We start from the raw sequence: 19431 nt of genomic DNA, 5'->3' as shown, positions 1-19431 counted from the left end.
TTTCGGATCAGCTTGGCTTGCTGCTCTTTCAGAGCTTGCATGGCTCTCACGCGGAACATGCTCACCTGCAGCTGCTCCTTCTCGTAGTCAGTCGTGTCGAAGTTCTCGATCAAGATCGCTGTGAAGAGGACGAGGATGAAGTAGGAGAAGAGACAGTACAGGGTGAGAAAGAAGAAGACGCCGCCTATGGGTATCTTATAGTGTCGCATGCCGGCGTACATGATGTCCAGCCAGTTGCTATCAGTGATGAAGACGAGGGTTGTTGCGAGGGACCGCCAGAAGGTGTTGTAGTTCTTCCGAACATCGAAGGAGCAATGATAGAAGATCGGGCAGTTCTCGTGGTGATCACAATCGGTGGGAAAGAGAGGACACTGTCCGAACTCGTCCTTGACATCGTCTGCACATTGCTCCGGCCGTAGCCTCACTCGACATGGGAAGATCTGCATACCGACGATGGCTGCTACTCCCAGGAACCAGAAGGAAACGAAGACAACGTCACCCAGAGAAACGAAAGATTCCGTCAACTTAGCAAAGAGGATTCGGAGCCTTCGAAAGCGGTTGACGAGGCGGATGATGCGGAGGAAGCGGATGATTCGTAAGATGCTAATGTTGAGGCCATTGAAGACGTACTGCAGGAAGTTTGACAGGTCGCTGATGGCAACGAGGGTGAGATCAATCACGTTTGTTGTGTCAGTGATGTAGCGAGTGAAGCCCAGAGCAAGGATCTTGATGACTGCCTGTGCGCGAGTTGATGAGAAGAGAAGAGTCGGAGGGAGCAGGAGGGAGAAAACAGTGTGTGGGAGAGTGGGAGTGGAAGCAAGGAGGAGAGAGCAAGTGAGCAAGGGAGAGGGAGCAAGAAACAAAGACATGCGCATTGAAACTCAAGACATACCTCAGCGGTGAAGATCAGGTTGAAGAGAAGGTTGGACAAACTTAAGATCTGATCCAAGAGCTTTGGCATGACCACGATGTTCTGACACAAGAGATTAGGAGGAGTCAGGTGATAAGGCTGAAGGAATAGAAAAAGAAGGGAGGCATAGCAAGGAGACAACGAGTTGTAGGAGGTTGGGAAAATAAAGAGGGGAAGAAGTGCAAAGTCTGAATGAAAATGAAAACACGGTCGCACTGAAAAACATGGCAGGAGGAGGAGGAGCAAAGAGTGGGGAGGAGGAGGAGAGCGGAGAGGAGAGAAGATGAGCAGCGAGTAGTAGGCTTGGAGTGGATGTGGAGGGAGCGAGGGAGAACTTGAAACCTGAGGGCATCTGTAACGATCGTTGCAGCTCATGTCAATTTCTCCGCTGAAGTGATCCAATGTCATCGAGACCGTGTTGAGCACGATGCAACCTCCCACGAACATCTCCATGTAGGGAGTTCGTATGAGTGTGTTGTTCAGCAACTCCTTAACCTTCCTTGTATGCTCGTCATGCTTCTTGTCAAACTTCCCCACAAACGCGACCAGATCTGCCCTGCCAGTGTTCTTGGAGTATCCGATCCCGTCTGGGATCATGGAGCCAGCAGGAATCACAATTCTTTTCTCCTTCCCCTTCTCGTCCAGTTCCATCATAGATACTCCTCCCTTGGACGCAAAGATGCTCCACTGCCCCATCTCAGGACCGAACTTGATGTCGATGTTACGCATGTCAGCTTCCAGTATGATCTTGTCGTCGACCGGGTCGCCGCACTCGTCGATCTGGCGAGGAAAGTACAGTCTGGGGAGATAGAGACAGGAGGGGAGGGTGAGGAGAGGAGAGGAGAGGAGAGGAGAGGAGAGGAGAGGAGAGGAGAGGAGGGGAGAGGAGGGGAGAGGAGACGAGATGAGAGGAGAGGGGAGGAGAGGGGAGGAGAGATGGGAAGGGAGAGGGAACGTCACGAGATGGGAAAGCATAACAAGGTACAATGACAAACAGGAAGAAATGGACGGGAGAAATCGCAATCGAAAGCACAGAAAAAGAACAGGAGCACAAAAGGACCGAAATGATCAGTAAATCGAGTCGCTGGATTGATGTGAACTCACATGTTTGACAGGAGGATCTGAAAGGGCCCAAGAGGTTTTCTGCGCAGCTCTATGTTGCCAAACAAACACTTCTTGACCACCACGTCATCCTGTTCCACCTCCTCCTCATGCTGAGACTCCTCTTCCTCCACCTCGCCGTTCTCATTCTGGACGAGATAATTCTTCACCATCTCCACAAACTGCGGGGGAAGAGAATCAGAATTCTTCTTCCTCACAACACTGTTCGACTCCTCTCACGTACCTCGTCGCAGTCAACCACACCTGTACACTATGTCAAAACCTCCATCTCACCCTCTCTTGTTCTTCGTCCCTTTCCCTTTTCCTCCTTCCTCATCCTCAGCCCTTTTCCCTTCCCCTTCCTCCTCCTCTCACTCTCACCCTCTTCCCTCCCTCCACTCTCCTCCTCCTCCTCCTCCTCCTCCTCTCCTCACCGTTCCCATCTGCGTCTGCTTCGTCCACCATCTCCTGCGCTTCCTCCATGGTGATCTCCAACCCAAGCCTGCGAAAGGCCGCCATAATCTCTTGGGCCTCCAGCTCTCCAGACCCATCATCGTCGAAGAGGTTGAAAACGTTGCGAATCTCTGCAGTGAGCTGCGTCGGATCGTTGTTGGCCAGCCGCCGCATAATCGCTTCCCTCATGTACTGCTTCCTGCTGTCGGAGGCGACCACCACCTCCTCCTTCAGAGCCCTGGCCTTGATCTCCTGGATGTACTTGTCATCCTCCTTGTCCTGCAGCCTCTTGCTGATTATCTCCTGCCGCTCCCTCTTGATATCGATCCAAGAGCTCGTGACGACTGCCTTGGGAAGGCCGAAGAGTACGAAGCGGGAGAGGACGGCGAGGGAGAAGACGAAAAGCCAGGCGGTGACAGAGTCGTAGCCGTCGGAGATGTATCGGAGCAGGTCCGAGAAGTCGCTCTCGCACATGAGCTATAAAAGGCTCTCTGTCATGGTCTCGGCATGTGGCGGCTCAATCTACAATCTACAATCCTCTACGACAACACACAAGACAACAACAACGATTCGAATCACTGTCATGTGAATAATTGTCGTGTGGTCGTCGTCATCATTATCACAATTGTCATTGCAATCATGACTATGATCTTGTTCATGAACATTGTCATAATCGTGTTCATCATCATTATCTCAACAAACATCATCATCAACATCATCCTCGTCACACTACCAATCTTCAAATCGATCAAGTGTCAGTTACCGTGAAGGTTGTCAACGATGCCGTGCCGATGTTTGAAAACCCGAGATATCCGTATTTCGGCAGGCTTGGGCTGCCGTCATTGATCCTTCCCATATACCCGACTTCACTTCTCATGCAACCTGTTCGAGAAAATTCAAAAAGCTTCATGAGAATCTTCAGCGAAATGCTCACCTGGGTGGTCAATGAGATATTCCCTGTCGGAGAGATTGGACGCCGGCGGTTTGCACGAGCAGACGAAACCTGGACGTTCGCAGTTGTTTGACTTGCCGAAAACGCTGTCTCCAGTACTGCAGACTCTCAACGGCACCTGAGGACCAGGAAAGAGAGGAGAGAAGGGCATCACTGATCAGTCAGTGATGCAAGACAAGATCACCTCAAGCTCTCCGAAGGTGCTGCTCTTGTTCCAATGCAGCTCATCGTACTCCATCGCAATGACATTGTCGGGGGAGACCACGCACTTAGCATTCAGACTCCCGTCAATCCCGAACAAGTTCATGGCGAGCTCGGAGTAGACGAGGACGATGACTGAGATGAGGAAGATGACGTACCGCATCGACTGCGCTGTGTGCGGCAGCACCATGAGCCAATCGAAGAGGCTCTCCTTCCAGCACAGCAGCTTGACCAGCTTGAGGAGGACAAAGATCTTGCCGACTAGCAGGACCTCCACCGAGGGGTCGTACCCTCTGATCGTGACCGCCATCATGCGGAACCGGGTGATCACCGCCGCCCACTGCGCGAGGAGGGCGAAGAAGTCGAATATGTTCCAGTAGTTCTGGAAGTAGCTCTTCGACCTAGGCTGCATGCTCATGGCCTTCTTGACGAGCTGGAGGGACCCCTGTCAGGGTACACACGCCTCCCTCCTCTCGCTCCTCCCTCTCACCTCTGTGAACTCCTCCACCTCGACGCCATGGCCGTCGTCGAGCGTCTCAAACAGTCTCTTGCTATCCGTCTCCTTCATCTCGAGCTCCAGGGCCCGCAGGCCTGCTCGGAACTGAGCGAAGTTGATGGTGCCGGTGTCTTTCGAGTCCAGCAGGTTGAAGATGGTTTGGATCTGGTGGATCTTTTTCTCTTTGAGCACCTGGGGCTTCGAACGGCTCTCTTCCTCTGAGTTCTTCTTCCATAGACCGTACACGAAGATCTTGAAAGCTGCCTCGAAGTTGAAGATGACGAAACAGTAGTAGAACGCCGACTTGCTGATCTGGGGGGGGAAGACAGTCAGCGGGGCAGGATGGAATCGCCATCACAGGATGACCTCCATTCTACTCGTAAGGTTCCTCCAGGTGGATAGGACGTCGTCTGTGGCGAGCGCAGCAGAGTAGGCGAGAACAGAGACCGAGACGATCCCCTCGAAGATCGACGTCTCGATGAACCTGGTCTGCAGGCAAGGTCAGCGGCGGGCTCAAGTCTCCTCTGCTCCTTCACCTTGACGAAGTTTCGGAAGCGATTCAGCTTCGACTTCTTCTTGCGCTTCTTGCCCTCTTGCAATGGCGCTCGCTTGCCCTCCACTGCAATTTCTTCTGCCATCCTTGTGCCGCCCGTCCTGTGTCGCAGCCCCGAGCCCCGTGCTCAGCGTGTCATGGAGTACGAGAGGAGGTCGTTAGCTGTCTCTGTGGGAGCAGAGGGAGAGGCGCTATCAGCCTTGCAGGAGCAGGAGCGATTGTTTCCCGCCCGTCCTGTTCGCCATCGATGGCTGGTTTGATTGACCGGCCTTTCATATTGACCGCCGTTTTGTTTTTACAAAAGCTTGTTTGCTCCGGTTTGCCTTTCCTTTTTCAGAGTCAATAAATAATAATAAAAAGCACAAAAGCGATTGCGAGATTTTGAGATTTTCTGCTGAGAGGAGGAAGGGTAGAGGAAACAAGAAGGGGGGCAAGAGGTCAGGAGGGCAGGAGGTCAGGAGGGCAGGAGGGCAGGAGGGCAGGAGGGCAGGAGGGCAGCAGGCAGGAGGGCAGGATCGAACAGGGAGGGGAAGAGATGGTGTGGAGAGAGGTTTTCTTCCAGCAAGTCACGTGGAGAGACGCTGTGAAAATCCACCATCCTTGAACGCCCGAAAGGGTCCCATCGCATGTAAACCTTGTACAACCATGCGGACTCTGAGAAGTATTGATCAACGGACATGTTTCAATCGATGATTCAAGACAATCAACTGATCTCTTTACATACATACAATTGCAATCACTACTGCTACTTCTGCACAGGTACATAGCAGAGATGCCAGGTACATCGTGATGGAGAAGTACAGCATGTCTGCATATGCTTTTTAGACATACTTTGAGACTGAAAAAAATGAAACCAAACAATGAATGAGGAAAACATCATCAATTGCTTGCAAACCCATCCCTGCTTGCCAAGTAAACCCTCTGCCATGAAGTGAAGCACCGTTCCCCGCTCAGCTCCAGCTCCGCCCGCCCCTCTTTCTCAGCTTTCAGCTGATACTCCCAAAGTCCTTCACACGCCGCATTGACGGCGTCTCTTTCAAACACCCTCTCTTGCTCTGCGATGATTCTGAGGGAGTAGCCCCGTGAATGGAAACTATCGAGTACCCTCTTTGGGTGCGCTAGTCCGTGCTGCGAGAAGATGATACAGCCTCCATCGGCGATCCAACCCCCCGAGTCTCTCGCAAGCAAGTCAAAGAAATCTGCCCCATCCTCCCCACCGTATTTATCTGGCCTCTCCTCCTTGAGACGCAGCGGCCCACCTGTTTGTGGCGGATTGCAAAGAACGACATCGAACGGAGGGATATCAGCAGGGATGGCCTGGTACAAGTCTCCGCAATAAGTCTCACAAACGATTTCATTGCTTGCAGCATTATTCCTGGCGAGTTCGACAGAGCAGGGATCGTTGTCAACCATTACAAGGATGGAGGGGTTCAAGATCTTGGAGGCCAGCAGACCCCACAGCCCAGTGCCGCAGCCCAAGTCGAGCACGCGAGCGCCCTGCCTGGACTTCTGAAGGTTCAAGAGCGCATTGATGAACAACTGGACGTTCTCAGGATCGAAGTGGACGCTCCTCCCTGTCTTGATCCTGACCCCCATTCCTACATCCTGCGTCGCCATGATATTAACAAACTAAATATATAACAATGGACTTAATTGTCAGTTACATGAAAAGGGCTGCTAGAGTAACGGAAATAATGTTGGATTCGATCACCCGTACATTCTCGGCTTCATCAGGGGGTGGAGAAAAGTCGACGTAGGTCTTCTGAAACGGATATGTAACGGAAAGTCAAATCGCTGGTTAGCGTGGAGAAACGAGCTGGAGCAAGGCAACTTGAAGACGATCTAGAGACAAGGAACAAGAACGAGCACAGACAGACTAGGTTTCTGATCCTCCGAACGATCTGCGAGCAGAATGCGGTCATCGAGCTCGAGGAGTGATGGCGCTGGTAACACATGCAACCTAACAGCCTGCACGATCCATCATGTCTTAGCAGGCAAACTCGATCCTGATTCGAAGCGAGCTCAGCAGCTGAAGATGGCGGAAGCTCTGAAACGAATAGCCAAGGAGGACAAGAAGACTCATCTGTATGGAGAAATTCCCCCGACATTGAAAGCTGTAAACATATAGGCACCAGGCTCCATCCCGATACGATGCTTGCAAGCATAGAACTCGAAGGAAAGAACTGGAAACCAACCATGGTATGATCCAATGTATCATGATGCAACATCGCACCATTGACAAACCGTTCCTCTGCCTGTGCTGGCAGATTCACGCGAGGAAGGCTATGGAGAACGGAGTAGATGAACATGAAGTTTTGGGTCGAGTCCCTCGGGCCATCTCCTTCACTGGCAATGCAGGAAGAGCTCAAGGGATCGCACTGATCACTCCTCGCAGAAAGACCTTCGGACTCTTGGAACCCCTTCTGGACCAGCTCGTCGGTTGCTGACGTCTGCATGACAATTCCTTGAGCTGACTAATGCTGCGCACCCCAGCAGCCGCCAGTGCTCCATCCTGACAAATTGAGCGGTGGATTTTGGGGGCAAGTAGCTGTTATCCTTGACCCTAGCTGTGCAGGAATGGACGGGATGGGACTGATCGAGGAGTTGGTGGCTTCTTTCATTCCTATCCAACCTATCCAACCGTACAAGTAGATCATCTATGCAAGAGTTTTGTGCGGTCGTGCTTATGCTGTTGTTTGCAGACCGAGACAGGCAAAGTCGGACAATAGGGAAGACATTTCAAGTGTAGCTGCTGACGAGAGTTCGACGTTGAGCTCAGAAGGTGAAGAATCAGATGAAGATGATTCCTAGTTTGCAGCGCCATAGCCATGTAATCTAATAAGTCACTCCCCTGATTGTCATTCGATCATTTCTGAACAAACTATACATTAGAAGGAATGCAGGATTCTTGTAAAGCAACCTTGACTGATTTAGCAATATCATGTCAATACACTGTGATTGCTTTCAGAGAATTGGGAGTTTTTTTCATTGATGTAAATACACAAGTGAAAATCTCATGCGGAGATCGCAGGGAAGGGCTCGAGCTTCCAGTAGTTGTAGGCATTGAACTGTTCATCGGTGACCTGCCGACTTCGTGAGAGAGAAAGGGGAGGGAGAAGAGGAGACGGTGGAGGACGAGGACAAAGTGAAGGAGACGGTGGAGGACGAGGACAAAGTGAAGGACAAAAAGACGGCACGAATCGAGGGAACGAGGGAGGGGGGAGAGAGGGAAGGAGGGAGGGGGGAAGGGAGGGAATGGAAACGACCTCTCTTTCCTCGACCACAGGAGGGAACATGAGGTCACATAGCTCACGCAGACCTGGCAGGAAATTCAACGAAAGTTTGAAGATAGCAAGACGTAGGAATGTCACCATCGTATGAGGAGATGCGTGTCTGATTGATGGGAATGTGAACTTCGCCTTGCGGGTTGATGATCATTATACGACTGCACAGGACAGTGTGAGAAATTTCGAGCGACGTCTGCTCTACCTGTCAGGGATCTTGACAGCCTGGTAGGATACAACATCCGTAGGACGATTGCCGAACCCTTGCAGAGCATTTCAATGATGGGATCAAACCAGGAAAGAGTTGCGAGGAATTTCACCTGCATAGAAAGGGAGCGAGTCCAAGGGGAAAAGTTTGCGCAGTGTGCTGAGACATTCGATCTGGGATGAGTACGATGGTCACAAACATGCAGGCGAGGAGCAAGAGGCAGAAACACCTTGAACTCTTCCGGTTTCCGCATGATCACCTCTCGATGAACAGCCTGTCGACAGGAGGAGTGAGGAGGTTGGAGATGGTAGCATGCGAGATGGTCACTTTGATCATCCCATCAGGCGAGGTGATGACTGGTCCGATCGGGAGCCGAACGCCGTTCTCGTGAACACTGTTGAGCAGTGAAGCAGAAAAGACTCAGCACTTTTGCAACACGTATGAATCATCTCCTGCGCAGCTCTCTTACCTCTGAAGATAGCTCTTTGTCGCATCAGCCTGTCCAATCGGTCGAGCAGTCAGATAGAGGATCTGCGACAAAGATTGATGAGCGGGAAAGCGATTCATCGTCGAAAACCTTGTAGCTGTTCTGATGAATACGGGTCAACAGTTGAGCAACCCCCTGATGTTTTCGTCAGCATGACCGCATAATTTAGGCAGGCAGGCAGGCAGGCAGGCAGGCAGGCAACATCGGTCTATACTTTTTGAGCCCATTGAATTCCAAATGCTGGCGCTATATGACTGAAGAGCAATACCATCAGACAACCTTGACACAGACCGAGCAGCATACCCAAGAAGATCACTTTTTGTGATGGTCCCGTCGACATCTGATATCACAATCTTGCTCTTCACAACGGATCAGCAATGAAAGTTTTGATCGGAAATCATTATGTGAAGATCTTCCAACCTTGTAAGTCCACAGGAAGATAGAAGCTGTGACAGGAGGCACTGACGCCTGGATGAAGCGATCAGCATGAGATGAAGGCACGTGGAGGACGCGACCTTCTCGGACAAGTAGAATCGAACAGTGTTGGGCCCGTCCTGCTAGCCGCTGAGCCAAGGTTGTTTGAACAAGTCGCTGATCACTCACTCTCAACGGGAGCGACAATAGCTGCTCTTGTGTCGGGGTAAGAGTCTTCTTGGAGTACTTCCTTGCAACCCCCATCTTCCAAGCTCGTCAGGAGCCCGGCTCGGGTCAAACTTCAACCACGAGCGACCTGAGCTCGGATGTCGCTGTCGTCGTCGGATGACAAGCGGAGCAGCATGTGTGGGTTGTCGTCTATGTCTTCGATCCCCTTCTCGTCATTCTTCAAACAGTCAACAATCTTGCTCTCCTCTCCTCCTCCCAACATTCACCTTCCGCTCATGGTGGAACATGGAGAATCGAGAGTCAAGAGCAACGAGCTGCAAGGGCGAGGGGCATGAGGAGCGATCAAGCTGAGAAAGCATCCCCCACCTGCTGGTGAATCTCCGAAGGAAGCTCGCGGTTGAACGCAAGTGCGGACAAGACTGACACGTTATTACATCACTGCAGGACCTCCGAGACTGTCTCTGAGGTACCTGCCGGCGCCATGATCTGCCATCGATAGATCTGCACGTGAGTCAGAGGGCAGGTAGCAGGAGCTGCCTTTGCTCACATCCCCGTCGACAGAGACGTAGAGCTCAGGGGAGCTTGCGATGTCAAGAGGGTTGGCGAGGAACTGGTCGAGCGTCACCACATGCTTCTCAAACGCCTGGAGCGCGCAGTGAGCTCGCAAAGCCGGGACGCCCAACTAGCGCCGCCCTGACCTCCATCTGAGCTTTCCTGCTCATGTCTGCCCTCTGCTGTAGGATCCTCCCGCAGAGGGAGATCTTGAACTGTCGGAGACTCAGGCCCTGAAGCTCTTCGACACTCTGATCCATCTCATCCGTTCTCGCCTGCACAGAAGCTAAGAGAGGGGGTTTCCTTGCTGTCTGCTCCTCATGCCAGACCGTTGAGTCCGAGTGGTTGAGGCCACTAAGCAGGAGTTTCAGGAGGACTTCCCTCGTCACGGGCTCTGACTCCATCTTGGAGTCGTTGAAATCGTCCTCTTCATACTCCTCCTCTTTCTTCAGCGCAAACTGCTTGCAAACATCACCGCTTGCTCCACGTCTCACCTAACTCTTGTCCTCTGACCTTATTGGCATCAGCCTCAACAGCCTCGACCACAAGGTCCTCCTGCCACAACACTTGGATCACCCTCCCATGGACGAATCTCAACAAGCACCTTCTGGTTTTCTTCGCTCTCCGCGGCTCCTTCGACGGGGTTTGCATAGGGATCGGACATTGTTTCCTGCCAACAACTAAGCCCTCGGAGGAAACTGTTGTGGGTAGCAAGGCGAAAGTGATACGTCCTCGTTGTCGTCAAGCTCTGTTTTCTCATTGTCGTCGAGCTCTGTTTGTGATAAAGAATGGAAGGGTTCGAGAGGTTGCTGATATTCGAGGTCTTCACTCTCAATGATTTGCCCCGTGACAGCACTCATGTCTTGATCGGCAAAGTCTTCTTCAGACAGCACTCGCCTTGCTTGCATCGCATGTTTTGTTTCCTATCATCAGCAAATCAGCAAATCACCATGAATCACCTTCTCACAACCTCTCCAAGTATCAGTTTCTTGACGTCTTCCATGTTCATCTCAGCAGCTCCGCCTTGCAAGGATAAGGCGTTCTCGGTCAACTGCCTTGATATGTAGTCCTCAACGTCCATGTCGAAACTGTCAACCTTGTACCCAAGTGAGCTGTCCAACAGACACTATCACAAACTTGCCTGTGGCTTGTTGGACGACCAAGGTGCCCCCCACCATGAAGAGCTGGAGGACGAAACCATCTTCGACGGGTCTGCTGAACTCATCGCAGGCAGCTCGTCCTTGTCGTCTAGAGCTCGCAAGGTAGGCGATGGGCTAGTGTAACCTGAGGTCGATTCCTCCGTCTCAGACAGCTTCGACGGGCCGAGAGCAAGGTCTGGCGGCTTGTCGTCCTCGTCAGATCTCGGAGAGAGGATGGGTGAGGTCATTTCCTCCTCCAAAGGCTTCACGTCCGTCTCCTCCACGAAGTAAGCCTCTCCCCCACTCCCGAGCTTCATGACGAAGTCAACGAGCTGGTCATTGACTGTGATCTTGATGGCTCTATCCCTCGGATTCCTTAAGAGCTTGTACTTGCCGATCCTGAGATGCCAGGGCGATGAACGCAAACTCCCGTCCTCCTGCAAGATTTCAGCGAGCATTGCAAAGATGGCAAGAAGACTTGACCTGCTCTATCACCAAGATGTCTATTGCTCCACTCAAAGTCGCACCATTGATCTCAGGCAGGGAGGAGTAGGCTCCCTTGATCAGCCCAAGAACCCCAGCCATCTTCACAGGGCTTCGCTACCTACTCGCTAGTGCCCAGCAAGAACGTCGTGCTGGCCCTCACCCCAGCGTCTGCTTCACAGAGCATCCTTCGCATCTTCCCATCACCTGCAACAACATCTGCACCGCATGCTCTGTCGCTCCTGCTCCTGCCCCGCCGCCACATCTACCCGCCCGACACCATGCTCGGGGAAGATTCTGAGGCGGGCTTACAAGCTGCTTTGTTGCCTTGCTTGGAGGAGAGAGCCCGATTGCCATGCAGACATGGGAGGCAGTGGCGGGGGCAGTGCAGGGGCAGCTGCTGGGGGGTTCGATCATGCTGGGAGCTGGAGGGTTCCTGGTTTCGCTCCTCTGGCGTCTCTGGCAGCTGCTCAAGGACTGGCTGCACTCGAAGCTGCTGATCTACTACGAACTCGACCGCGGCACCCAAGAGCACTTCGCGCTGTGCCGATGGATGGAGGAGCATCCGGCGATCAGCAGCGCATCCCTGCGGTGGAGACCTTCGCTCATGGTGGAAGAAGATCCCCTAGAGGATGTCTTGTGCAACAGCGACTCAGACACTGGCGGCAGCCATGGCAGAGACAGTAAGGTAGCCCTGCGCCCGGTGGTGGACAGGGAGGTGTTGGTATGGTGGAAGTCATGGCCAGTATGGCTGAGGAGATGCCCAACTTCGCCATCTCCTCGCGCAGACAGGAACGATCACTTGCCATCTACCAGCTCGTGGTATGGTCAGCTCTCATCGCACGGCTCTCCTTGGACGGAGTTAGACCTGAACAACGGGAAGATTGAGGTCTGCATGCTGAGGTACAAGGGCCACCAACGGATGCGGGAGCTCATCTTGGAGGGAAAGAGGCTGTCTTCCCGCTTTCTGGTCAAGAAGACACAGGTTCACCTGATGTACCAGCTGCCTTGACCCCTTTCTTATCGCGCTTGCCTGTAATTTTCAGTTCTTTCGGGTATCTGGAAACCAGGGGTACGGGCTAGGTGGCCGCACGGTAAAGTTCCTGCTTCCTCCCTGGAGCCTCAGGAAGATGACTGAAGACGCTTTCAGGGATGCTCTTGGGTGGACGGAGGGTTCCGGCTCAGCCGTCCCATCAAGTCAGTCATACTGGATGGGACCGATGGGGAGGACATCTTCAGTGATGTGCAGGAGGTCTTGATAGCAGGGAGAGTGTCTTGCTTCCTAATACTGTGTGCTCAGTTTCTCAGATCGGAGCAGTGGTATGCAGGGAGGGGGCTGCCGTACAGGTGCTGGTGACTGCACTGAAGCATCTGCCGCTCCTTTGACGGTCTGCACAGACGGGTACTTGCTGCACGGACCGCCAGGGACAGGCAAGAGCTCGTTAGTGAAAGCGATTGCGGGGGAATTCCAAGTGATCACAAGGTACTGCGATGATGGCAGTGTTGACGACTTGCCAGATGCCGGTCTACATATTGTCCATGGCGTTGGAGACTTTGAACGGTGAATTTGAGGATTGGTGCATCGGGCCATTGAAGATCACTGCGAATTTCAGATGAAGGGTTGAATTCTCTTTTCTCTTCCGCTGCACAGAAGAGCATCATCTTACTCGAGGTTCACTTGTTGAGTCCAGAGAGTCTCGCTGACGTGAGCACCTGTAGGACATCGACAGCACTCGAAGAAGGTTCTTGCACAACGACTTAGACAGTGGAAGGACAGGTCTCTTTGTGGGCCATATCACTGTGTGCAGTTGAATCTCTTAACAAATAGGTGCATCGATCAGTCTCGAAGGACTCCTGAATGCTATCGATGGGGTGGACGCTCAGGTGAAAACACTTTGGTAGGATTGTAAGGATTTCGTGATAGCATGCTGTAGGAATCAAGAATCGTTTTCATGACATGCAACAACATTGAAGCGCTTGATCCAGCTCTTATACGACCCGGTAGAATCGATTATCAACTGAAGTTCGGAAAGGCGACCCGTTTCCAGCTCTCTCGACTTTTCAAGCACTTTTATGAGAACGGTACGTGACCACAATGGACTATGAACCTTGCGCGTTTGAAGAGAAGCTTAATCGTGTTTCAACTCCAAAGATCTGAGGGCGGAATTCACAGCGAGCAAACTAGACGAGCTGGCCGACTTGTTTGCTGTAAGTCTTTGCCCTGTTGCGCTGCATACCTCATATTTATGTCAGACAGCGTTTCCAGAAGCATCTGTTACCACCGCGGAAGCAATGAGCCATCTCCTTCGGTAGACTTTTCGTTACCCTTGACTCGTCGGCTGACGTGGCCACTGAAGCTTTAGGAAATCTCCTTTCGAGGCTGTTGACAAACTTGTCATCAGATCAGACACCAAGAAGGTCTTGGATGCAAAGGAGAACGTCTACAGGCAGAAAGAGATTTGGTCGAAAGATGGTATGACGCATGAAATACATCTTGTCGCATCCATCACTGCAGAAGTCTTCATATCCATAGACAAACTCTACATCTTGGCTTCTGTCCTCTGTTACTTTCACTCCCCTCATATATTTCCCAGGTATGGAGCTGCGGAAGAGAGGCCGTTGACGTTGTCTCCCTCGCCTCCTTCTTTCCTAGCTGTATTTTTCGATAAGGGCAGGAGTTTTCACTAAAGTTACACCTGTTTCGAACACGTGTCAAGATGGATGTTCATAGACACACAGACGAGACAGAGGAGGAAGACAAGCCTTCCATCTGTCCATTAGAACTTTCTTTCAGTCTCTTGATATCAGCTTTCTGCCTTTCACACCCTAGTTGATGCTCTGCACAGGGATGTCTGCGATGTCACAACGTAATCTGCACTTCTTGTGCTCCCTGCATGTACGCGCGCTATTGTCTTAGATGTACTCTGCACTGCTCTGCTCTGCTCTGCTCTGCACTGCACTGCACTGCTCTGCTCTGCTCTGCTCTGCTCTGCTCTGCTCTGCTCTGCTCTGCACTGCTCTGCTCTGCTCTGCTCTGCTCTGCTCTGCTCTGCTCTGCTCTGCTCTGCACTGCACTGCACTGCACTGCACTGCTCTGCACTGCACTGCACTGCACTGCACTGCTCTGCTCTGCTCTGCTCTGCTCTGCACTGCTCTGCTCTGCTCTGCTCTGCTCTGCTCTGCTCTGCTCTGCTCTGCTCTGCTCTGCTCTGCACTGCTCTGCACTGCACTGCACTGCACTGCACTGCACTGCTCTGCTCTGCTCTGCACTGCACTGCACTGCACTGCACTGCTCTGCTCTGCTCTACTCTACTTCTACTTCCACTCTACTTCTACTCTACTTCTACTTCTACTCTATACTCTACTCTATACTCTACTCTACTCAAGTTGTTGCTCAAATCAAGGTAGGTCCTGGCACCACAATCCTACCGGCCCTGTGGACTAGGTGGCAGTTTGCTCTTATCCTACCACTCGGTCTTCCTTATGGCCGCCAGCGCTGGAACCCCTTCCGAGACGGTTCTCACTGCCCCAGAAGTCATCTTCACCGATGCTTTCCAAGCTTTCCTCAACGGTGATGATGGGCCACTCAAGACAAAGTGCTGGATGATGTACACGTCGGTGGTGGGACCCACTGATATAAGCGTTCGCTTGTGGCAAAAAGTTGAGAAGATGAAAAGCAAGTTCGAAGCATTTGCGAAACGCGTCCTGCAGAAGGTTTTTCCTGTTATCATGCAGCAATACGTATACAGTCAGTGCAAAAATTCAGCCCCTGTGCAGTAACATGGTGTACTTGACGGGCAGCATATCCGACGGCATAACATCCACACGGCAGTTTTGTGTAAAATGAATACTGCGAAAAGTGAGATATGATAAGGTGTATGGGACGGATCATTAGGCGAGAGATGAGCGAAGAGCAATAGTTCTTAGCTATGAAACTCTTGACTAAGAGTCTAATAAACTCAAATAATAATAATAATATACTTCGAGGACGTGGACGTTGCCCTGTTCGCCAAGATCTTTCGATCATTTGAGTGTTCAACCCCTGCGGACTGGGTACTGCACACTCTTGATCTGGTGGATTCCCCCATCTGGCAGCACTTCTTTGCGAGATACACACCTGAGTCATTCCGGCGATTGTCCTGGACACAGAAACGTCTCAGTTTGCTTTGAATGCTCTCCTCTCCAGTGTCCTTCCCCGCGGCATTCGAAGCGCACACTCTCAATCCTTTCAAACAGCACGGAATGAATCAAGTACCCATTCTTGTCAGGCACAACAACCCTCTGCTCATCCTGCTTGAAATTCGTCGCACCGCAATTCGCTACCATCTTTTCTTTCTCCTTTATTGACTGCTTTTCTCAGAAGCTTTTCACATTGCTCCTTGACCCCGGGGGTGGGGGGTTGTGGGGCCACCTTTCGTATGTACAAAAAGACCAGGGTGGGGTGGGAAGCTCGGGGCAGCAAGAAGGGGATAGGTATTGCCACATATTCCATATCGCTGCCTTACCGGTCAACGTTTTCAACGAGTCAACGGAAGGTGAAGCCATGCTGGAGCCTCCTCGCAGCTGAGGAAGAGAGGACAGGAGGAAGAGAGGAGGGGGAGAGGAGGAGAAGAGGGGAAGAGGAGGAGAGGAGGAGAGGAGGAGAGGAGGAGGGGAGGAGAGGAGGAGAGGAGGAGAGGAGGAGGAAGCGTGAAAAAGAGAAGGAATACGGCATGCGGAAGGGTGCAAGAGAAAAAGGAGTAAACAAGGTAGTTCATGGACCAGCACAAATATCACGAGCTTTCAGTTCATAATCGGAGATGTTACCACTGTCAGCTAACGTTGTTGCTCACAGGAAGGAGAAAAATGGTCTAGAGAAGTCCAGCACAATATTGAAATGACGACCATCCTCCCTCCGCTCAACCTGAGCAGCATATCGGAGAACAAGACACAGGAGGAAGAAGAAGAGGAGGAAGGGGAGGAACAAAACCTGAGCACTCTCCCCTTCCATGAGACCTACTACCAGCGAGCTCACCATGATGTTCCGCTGGTCATGGACCAGCTGGACACCAGGAATGGGATGAGGATATGGATGAACGACTCGCGCGTGCATGAGGCGATGAGGGGCAAGTACGACATCAGGCCCAAGACTCCTCTAGAGATTCGTTTCCAGCGAGCTGGTATGAAGAGTGCCAGATACGACTCCATCCCGTCGCAGCCTTATCTCTTCCAAATCACTTGCGCCCGCCTGCAACGTAGCAACAAGTCGATCGAATGCGACCCAATGTGCATCGTGCTGAGAAAGGGGACTGACGCGCTCGACGACGAGTGGAACGAAGTCTTCAGGACAGAACGTGTGGAGAACAACTCCAACCCGCACTTCGAGAGGAAGTTCGTGGTCAACTTTCATCGTGCGAGGACGTACCGGGGTGTGGAGGAGCAGAAAGTTCGGTTCATCATCGTCGACGACGAGTACGCCTGGAAGCCTTCAAAGACGCTCACTTGGAAAAATCACGCCATCGCAACCATCGAAACGACCCTAGATGAGATAGTGGATGCGAACGAGATCGGTCCGAGCAATGTCTTCTCGGTGCCTCTAGAGGAGCCGGAGAAGAAGAAGGTGCGATATGGAACGACGCAGGACTTTGGGAATATCATCATACACGCCAAAAAGATCGACTTCTTCATCAAGTGCAGGCCCAACGGTGCACAGGCGGTGGTAGATAGGGAGATCCCAATCTATCGCCCAAGAGTTGACCGATGGATTGATCAGGTGACTTGTCTTTTCTTGATGTCTTCTTACCATGTCATGAGTTGATATTTTCTTTTCATGTCTTGTCTTGATGTCTTGTCTTCCATCACAGCTCATCTAACATCTTGTAGTTCACATCGCACGCTCTTGTTCTCTTCGAGAAGTTTGCCGCCCTCGGTCAAGCTCACGCGACAGAAAGCAGCCGGTAACACAACGTCTGCATCACCTACAAAGTTTGACTGTGCAAAAGGTCAAGCACTCTCGACACCCAGGAGTTTCTCAGTCTCCTGACAAGTCTGGGAGTTCTTGTGATGGGATCAGTGGAGGTAAAGCTCTTCCCTCGCATCATAGCCTCTCTCTCACCGGGCTCCCGCAGAACGTCGATATAGGCATACAAACTCAGCGGTTCGATCGCAAACTTGGCCAGATCACGAAGACAAACGCCTTCTCCATCTTCCAAATGTTGTTTTCCCTCTCATGCTTTCTGCGTTTCTCTCCTGAGTCCCTCCGACAGGCACGGCTCCAGCGAAGCTACCAAAGGGACAATGGAACTTGACTTCGACACTTTCCGGTGAGATCGCTTGCGTCCAGGGAGTGATGGTATCATGAGCGAGTGATTGTGCAGGAAATGTGTCTTGGACATTGCAGCCTTGTTGAAGCAGAACATAGAGTCGAAGCACGCAACGTCACTGCACGGGCGTTCGTTGAAGGAAGTTCGCACTGTTGCAGGCCAGAGGCAACAGGAGGAGCAGGATGAAGCCACGACGTCGGAGAATCCGACGGGCAGCTCCCACAAGAAGCACCCGACGACCCCGAGGAGGTTCCAATTCGAGAGGCTGAGCAGCAAGAGAGCAGCCCCGAGAGATTCCATCTCGCTCCTCCTCCTCCTCCTCCTCCTCCTCCTCCTCCTCCTGCTTCTCCTCCTCCTCTTTCTCGTCCCTCTCTCCTCCTCGTTCTCCTCCTCTCCCTCCTGTTCTCCTCTCCCTCTTCCACACCCGCTCCTCTTCCTTTTCGTCTTCTCCCTCTCCCTCCTCCTCTGGACCAACTTTTGTCCTCCCCTCGTCCTCCTCCTCTCGTCCTTCTGTTACTGCTTCTGCTCTCCTTCCTCCTTCCTCCTTCCTCTTCTCTTCGTGTTGGATCCTTCTCTGCTCCTCATCTTCTTAATTCATCTCCTCCTAAAGTCTATCAACTTGAGGCCTCGTTGTCAAAGTGCAATCTTCAACACCTTGTGTTTCGGGGTCATGCCCTTGCTCCTCCTCTTCCATCCTCCTCCTCCCTCCCCGTCTTAATTTCTACCTCCTCACTGCCGATTTTCGTTATCTGAGCGCTGATGGACCGCAGTTGCTGTCCAAGAGTGTACAGGCGGCCAGACAGTTCGTCGAGCTCGACGGCATCGACCTGCTATTACAGGTTGACCATGAATGCGCGAGAGCTCTGGAGCAAGGCTGAGACTGTTGGTAGAACTGGAACGTAGCAAGCGTCAACATCCGCAGGAAGAGCGTAGAGGCGCTTGAAGCCGTCTTCATACACAACATGTAACATTTTTACTAATGTGAATTTCCAATCTTGCCACTGACTTATTCCTTCTGTTTGCCTTACAGTGAGATTGAAGAAAATTTCAGCAACTCATTGATTGATGTATGCCAAACTTTTCTTACCTCAACTTATCTGCTTCTTCTCTTTTCACTTCTGTTTTGCCCTTCTCCTCCTCCTCCTCTCATCCTACACTTTTCAGGGGATCTACAAGTACGTCAATGGGAACGATATCACGACCTCCCTCCGGGCCTCAAAGATTTTCCTCCGCCTCTGTCGCGCGGCGAACGCCAAGGGAGAAGTATGGCAGTGCTTCAGGTTTGACAGCAAAGTCGTCAACCTACGAGAAGCCTTCTGCAACTCAGCGTACAACTCCAACGAGCTTGTCCATGGTATCGTCCTTTTCTTCAACGATCTCATTATGGACAAGTTCGAGTTTGGACCATCCGTCCCGAGCCTCAACAGCCTTTCTCAAGACTCGGTCAAGTCGGTTGCCAACCCGCCGCAGTCTCCGCATCCTCCCTCTCTTCCTGCCCCTGCTCCTCCCTCTCAGATCCGGTCGGGGGGGGTCAAGCAAGGTATCCATCAGCTCAAGTGCAACATACTCGAGTCCTTCACTGTGATGCTCAACGCCCCCAACAGCCTCAACCACTACTACCTCGAGGGCCTCCTCCTTTCCGGCCTCTTCGAAACCATCGCCGACAGGTTCGAGGGGAGGGGAGCGGAGGGCACAGACGACGAGGAC

General features: G+C 52.1%; 6 protein-coding genes across 6 annotated transcripts in view; 3 read left to right on the top strand and 3 right to left on the bottom strand.

The window, feature by feature from the left end:
* Nucleotides 1-2440: 2440 nt before the first annotated feature.
* On the bottom strand, nucleotides 2441-4323 carry GUITHDRAFT_60792 (hypothetical protein; the record flags this gene model as incomplete). Its single annotated transcript, XM_005829147.1, has 2 exons — nucleotides 2441-2659; nucleotides 4108-4323. Coding segments are annotated over 2 exons (435 nt in total), but the record flags the coding sequence as incomplete, so codon positions are not given.
* Nucleotides 4324-5545: 1222 nt separating this feature from the next.
* GUITHDRAFT_111786 (hypothetical protein) lies at nucleotides 5546-6262 on the bottom strand (the record flags this gene model as incomplete). Its single annotated transcript, XM_005829146.1, has 1 exon — nucleotides 5546-6262. The coding sequence occupies one exon, from the start codon at nucleotides 6260-6262 to the stop codon at nucleotides 5546-5548; it is 717 nt and encodes a 238-aa protein (XP_005829203.1).
* A 316-nt stretch (nucleotides 6263-6578) lies between these two features.
* Nucleotides 6579-7477, top strand: GUITHDRAFT_111785 (hypothetical protein; the record flags this gene model as incomplete). The annotated part of the gene is made up of 6 exons (XM_005829145.1): nucleotides 6579-6612; nucleotides 6661-6751; nucleotides 6802-6865; nucleotides 6934-6985; nucleotides 7242-7314; nucleotides 7369-7477. The coding sequence occupies 6 exons, from the start codon at nucleotides 6579-6581 to the stop codon at nucleotides 7475-7477; spliced, it is 423 nt and encodes a 140-aa protein (XP_005829202.1).
* A 674-nt stretch (nucleotides 7478-8151) lies between these two features.
* On the bottom strand, nucleotides 8152-9007 carry GUITHDRAFT_74095 (hypothetical protein; the record flags this gene model as incomplete). Its single annotated transcript, XM_005829144.1, has 8 exons — nucleotides 8152-8213; nucleotides 8271-8331; nucleotides 8388-8432; nucleotides 8486-8552; nucleotides 8628-8689; nucleotides 8736-8780; nucleotides 8860-8899; nucleotides 8949-9007. Coding segments are annotated over 8 exons (441 nt in total), but the record flags the coding sequence as incomplete, so codon positions are not given.
* A 2830-nt stretch (nucleotides 9008-11837) lies between these two features.
* On the top strand, nucleotides 11838-14293 carry GUITHDRAFT_111783 (hypothetical protein; the record flags this gene model as incomplete). Its single annotated transcript, XM_005829143.1, has 15 exons — nucleotides 11838-12407; nucleotides 12469-12516; nucleotides 12573-12674; nucleotides 12723-12769; nucleotides 12821-12905; nucleotides 12941-12983; nucleotides 13036-13094; nucleotides 13142-13199; nucleotides 13251-13306; nucleotides 13357-13504; nucleotides 13575-13630; nucleotides 13676-13731; nucleotides 13786-13895; nucleotides 13938-14016; nucleotides 14269-14293. 15 exons carry the CDS (start codon nucleotides 11838-11840, stop codon nucleotides 14291-14293), a joined length of 1542 nt encoding a protein of 513 aa, XP_005829200.1.
* A 1841-nt stretch (nucleotides 14294-16134) lies between these two features.
* Nucleotides 16135-19431, top strand: part of GUITHDRAFT_141421 (hypothetical protein) — a gene marked incomplete at both ends in the record, with an annotated part of 7404 nt that continues 4107 nt past the window's right edge. The window contains 10 exons of the mRNA XM_005829142.1: nucleotides 16135-16170; nucleotides 16257-17174; nucleotides 17285-17358; nucleotides 17404-17479; nucleotides 17530-17615; nucleotides 17668-17724; nucleotides 17779-17973; nucleotides 18564-18623; nucleotides 18755-18791; nucleotides 18889-19431. The exon at nucleotides 18889-19431 is cut by the window's right edge and continues 267 nt beyond it. Of these exons, the coding sequence (XP_005829199.1) occupies nucleotides 16135-16170; nucleotides 16257-17174; nucleotides 17285-17358; nucleotides 17404-17479; nucleotides 17530-17615; nucleotides 17668-17724; nucleotides 17779-17973; nucleotides 18564-18623; nucleotides 18755-18791; nucleotides 18889-19431 (2082 nt within the window). The remainder of the gene's footprint in view (nucleotides 16171-16256; nucleotides 17175-17284; nucleotides 17359-17403; nucleotides 17480-17529; nucleotides 17616-17667; nucleotides 17725-17778; nucleotides 17974-18563; nucleotides 18624-18754; nucleotides 18792-18888) is intronic.

The sequence above is a fragment of the Guillardia theta genome (assembly GCF_000315625.1).
Source record: "Guillardia theta CCMP2712 unplaced genomic scaffold GUITHscaffold_54, whole genome shotgun sequence".
Lineage (NCBI taxonomy): Eukaryota > Cryptophyceae > Pyrenomonadales > Geminigeraceae > Guillardia > Guillardia theta.
Note: the sequence above shows the minus strand (reverse complement) of the source record. Positions and strands in the feature narration are given on the sequence as shown.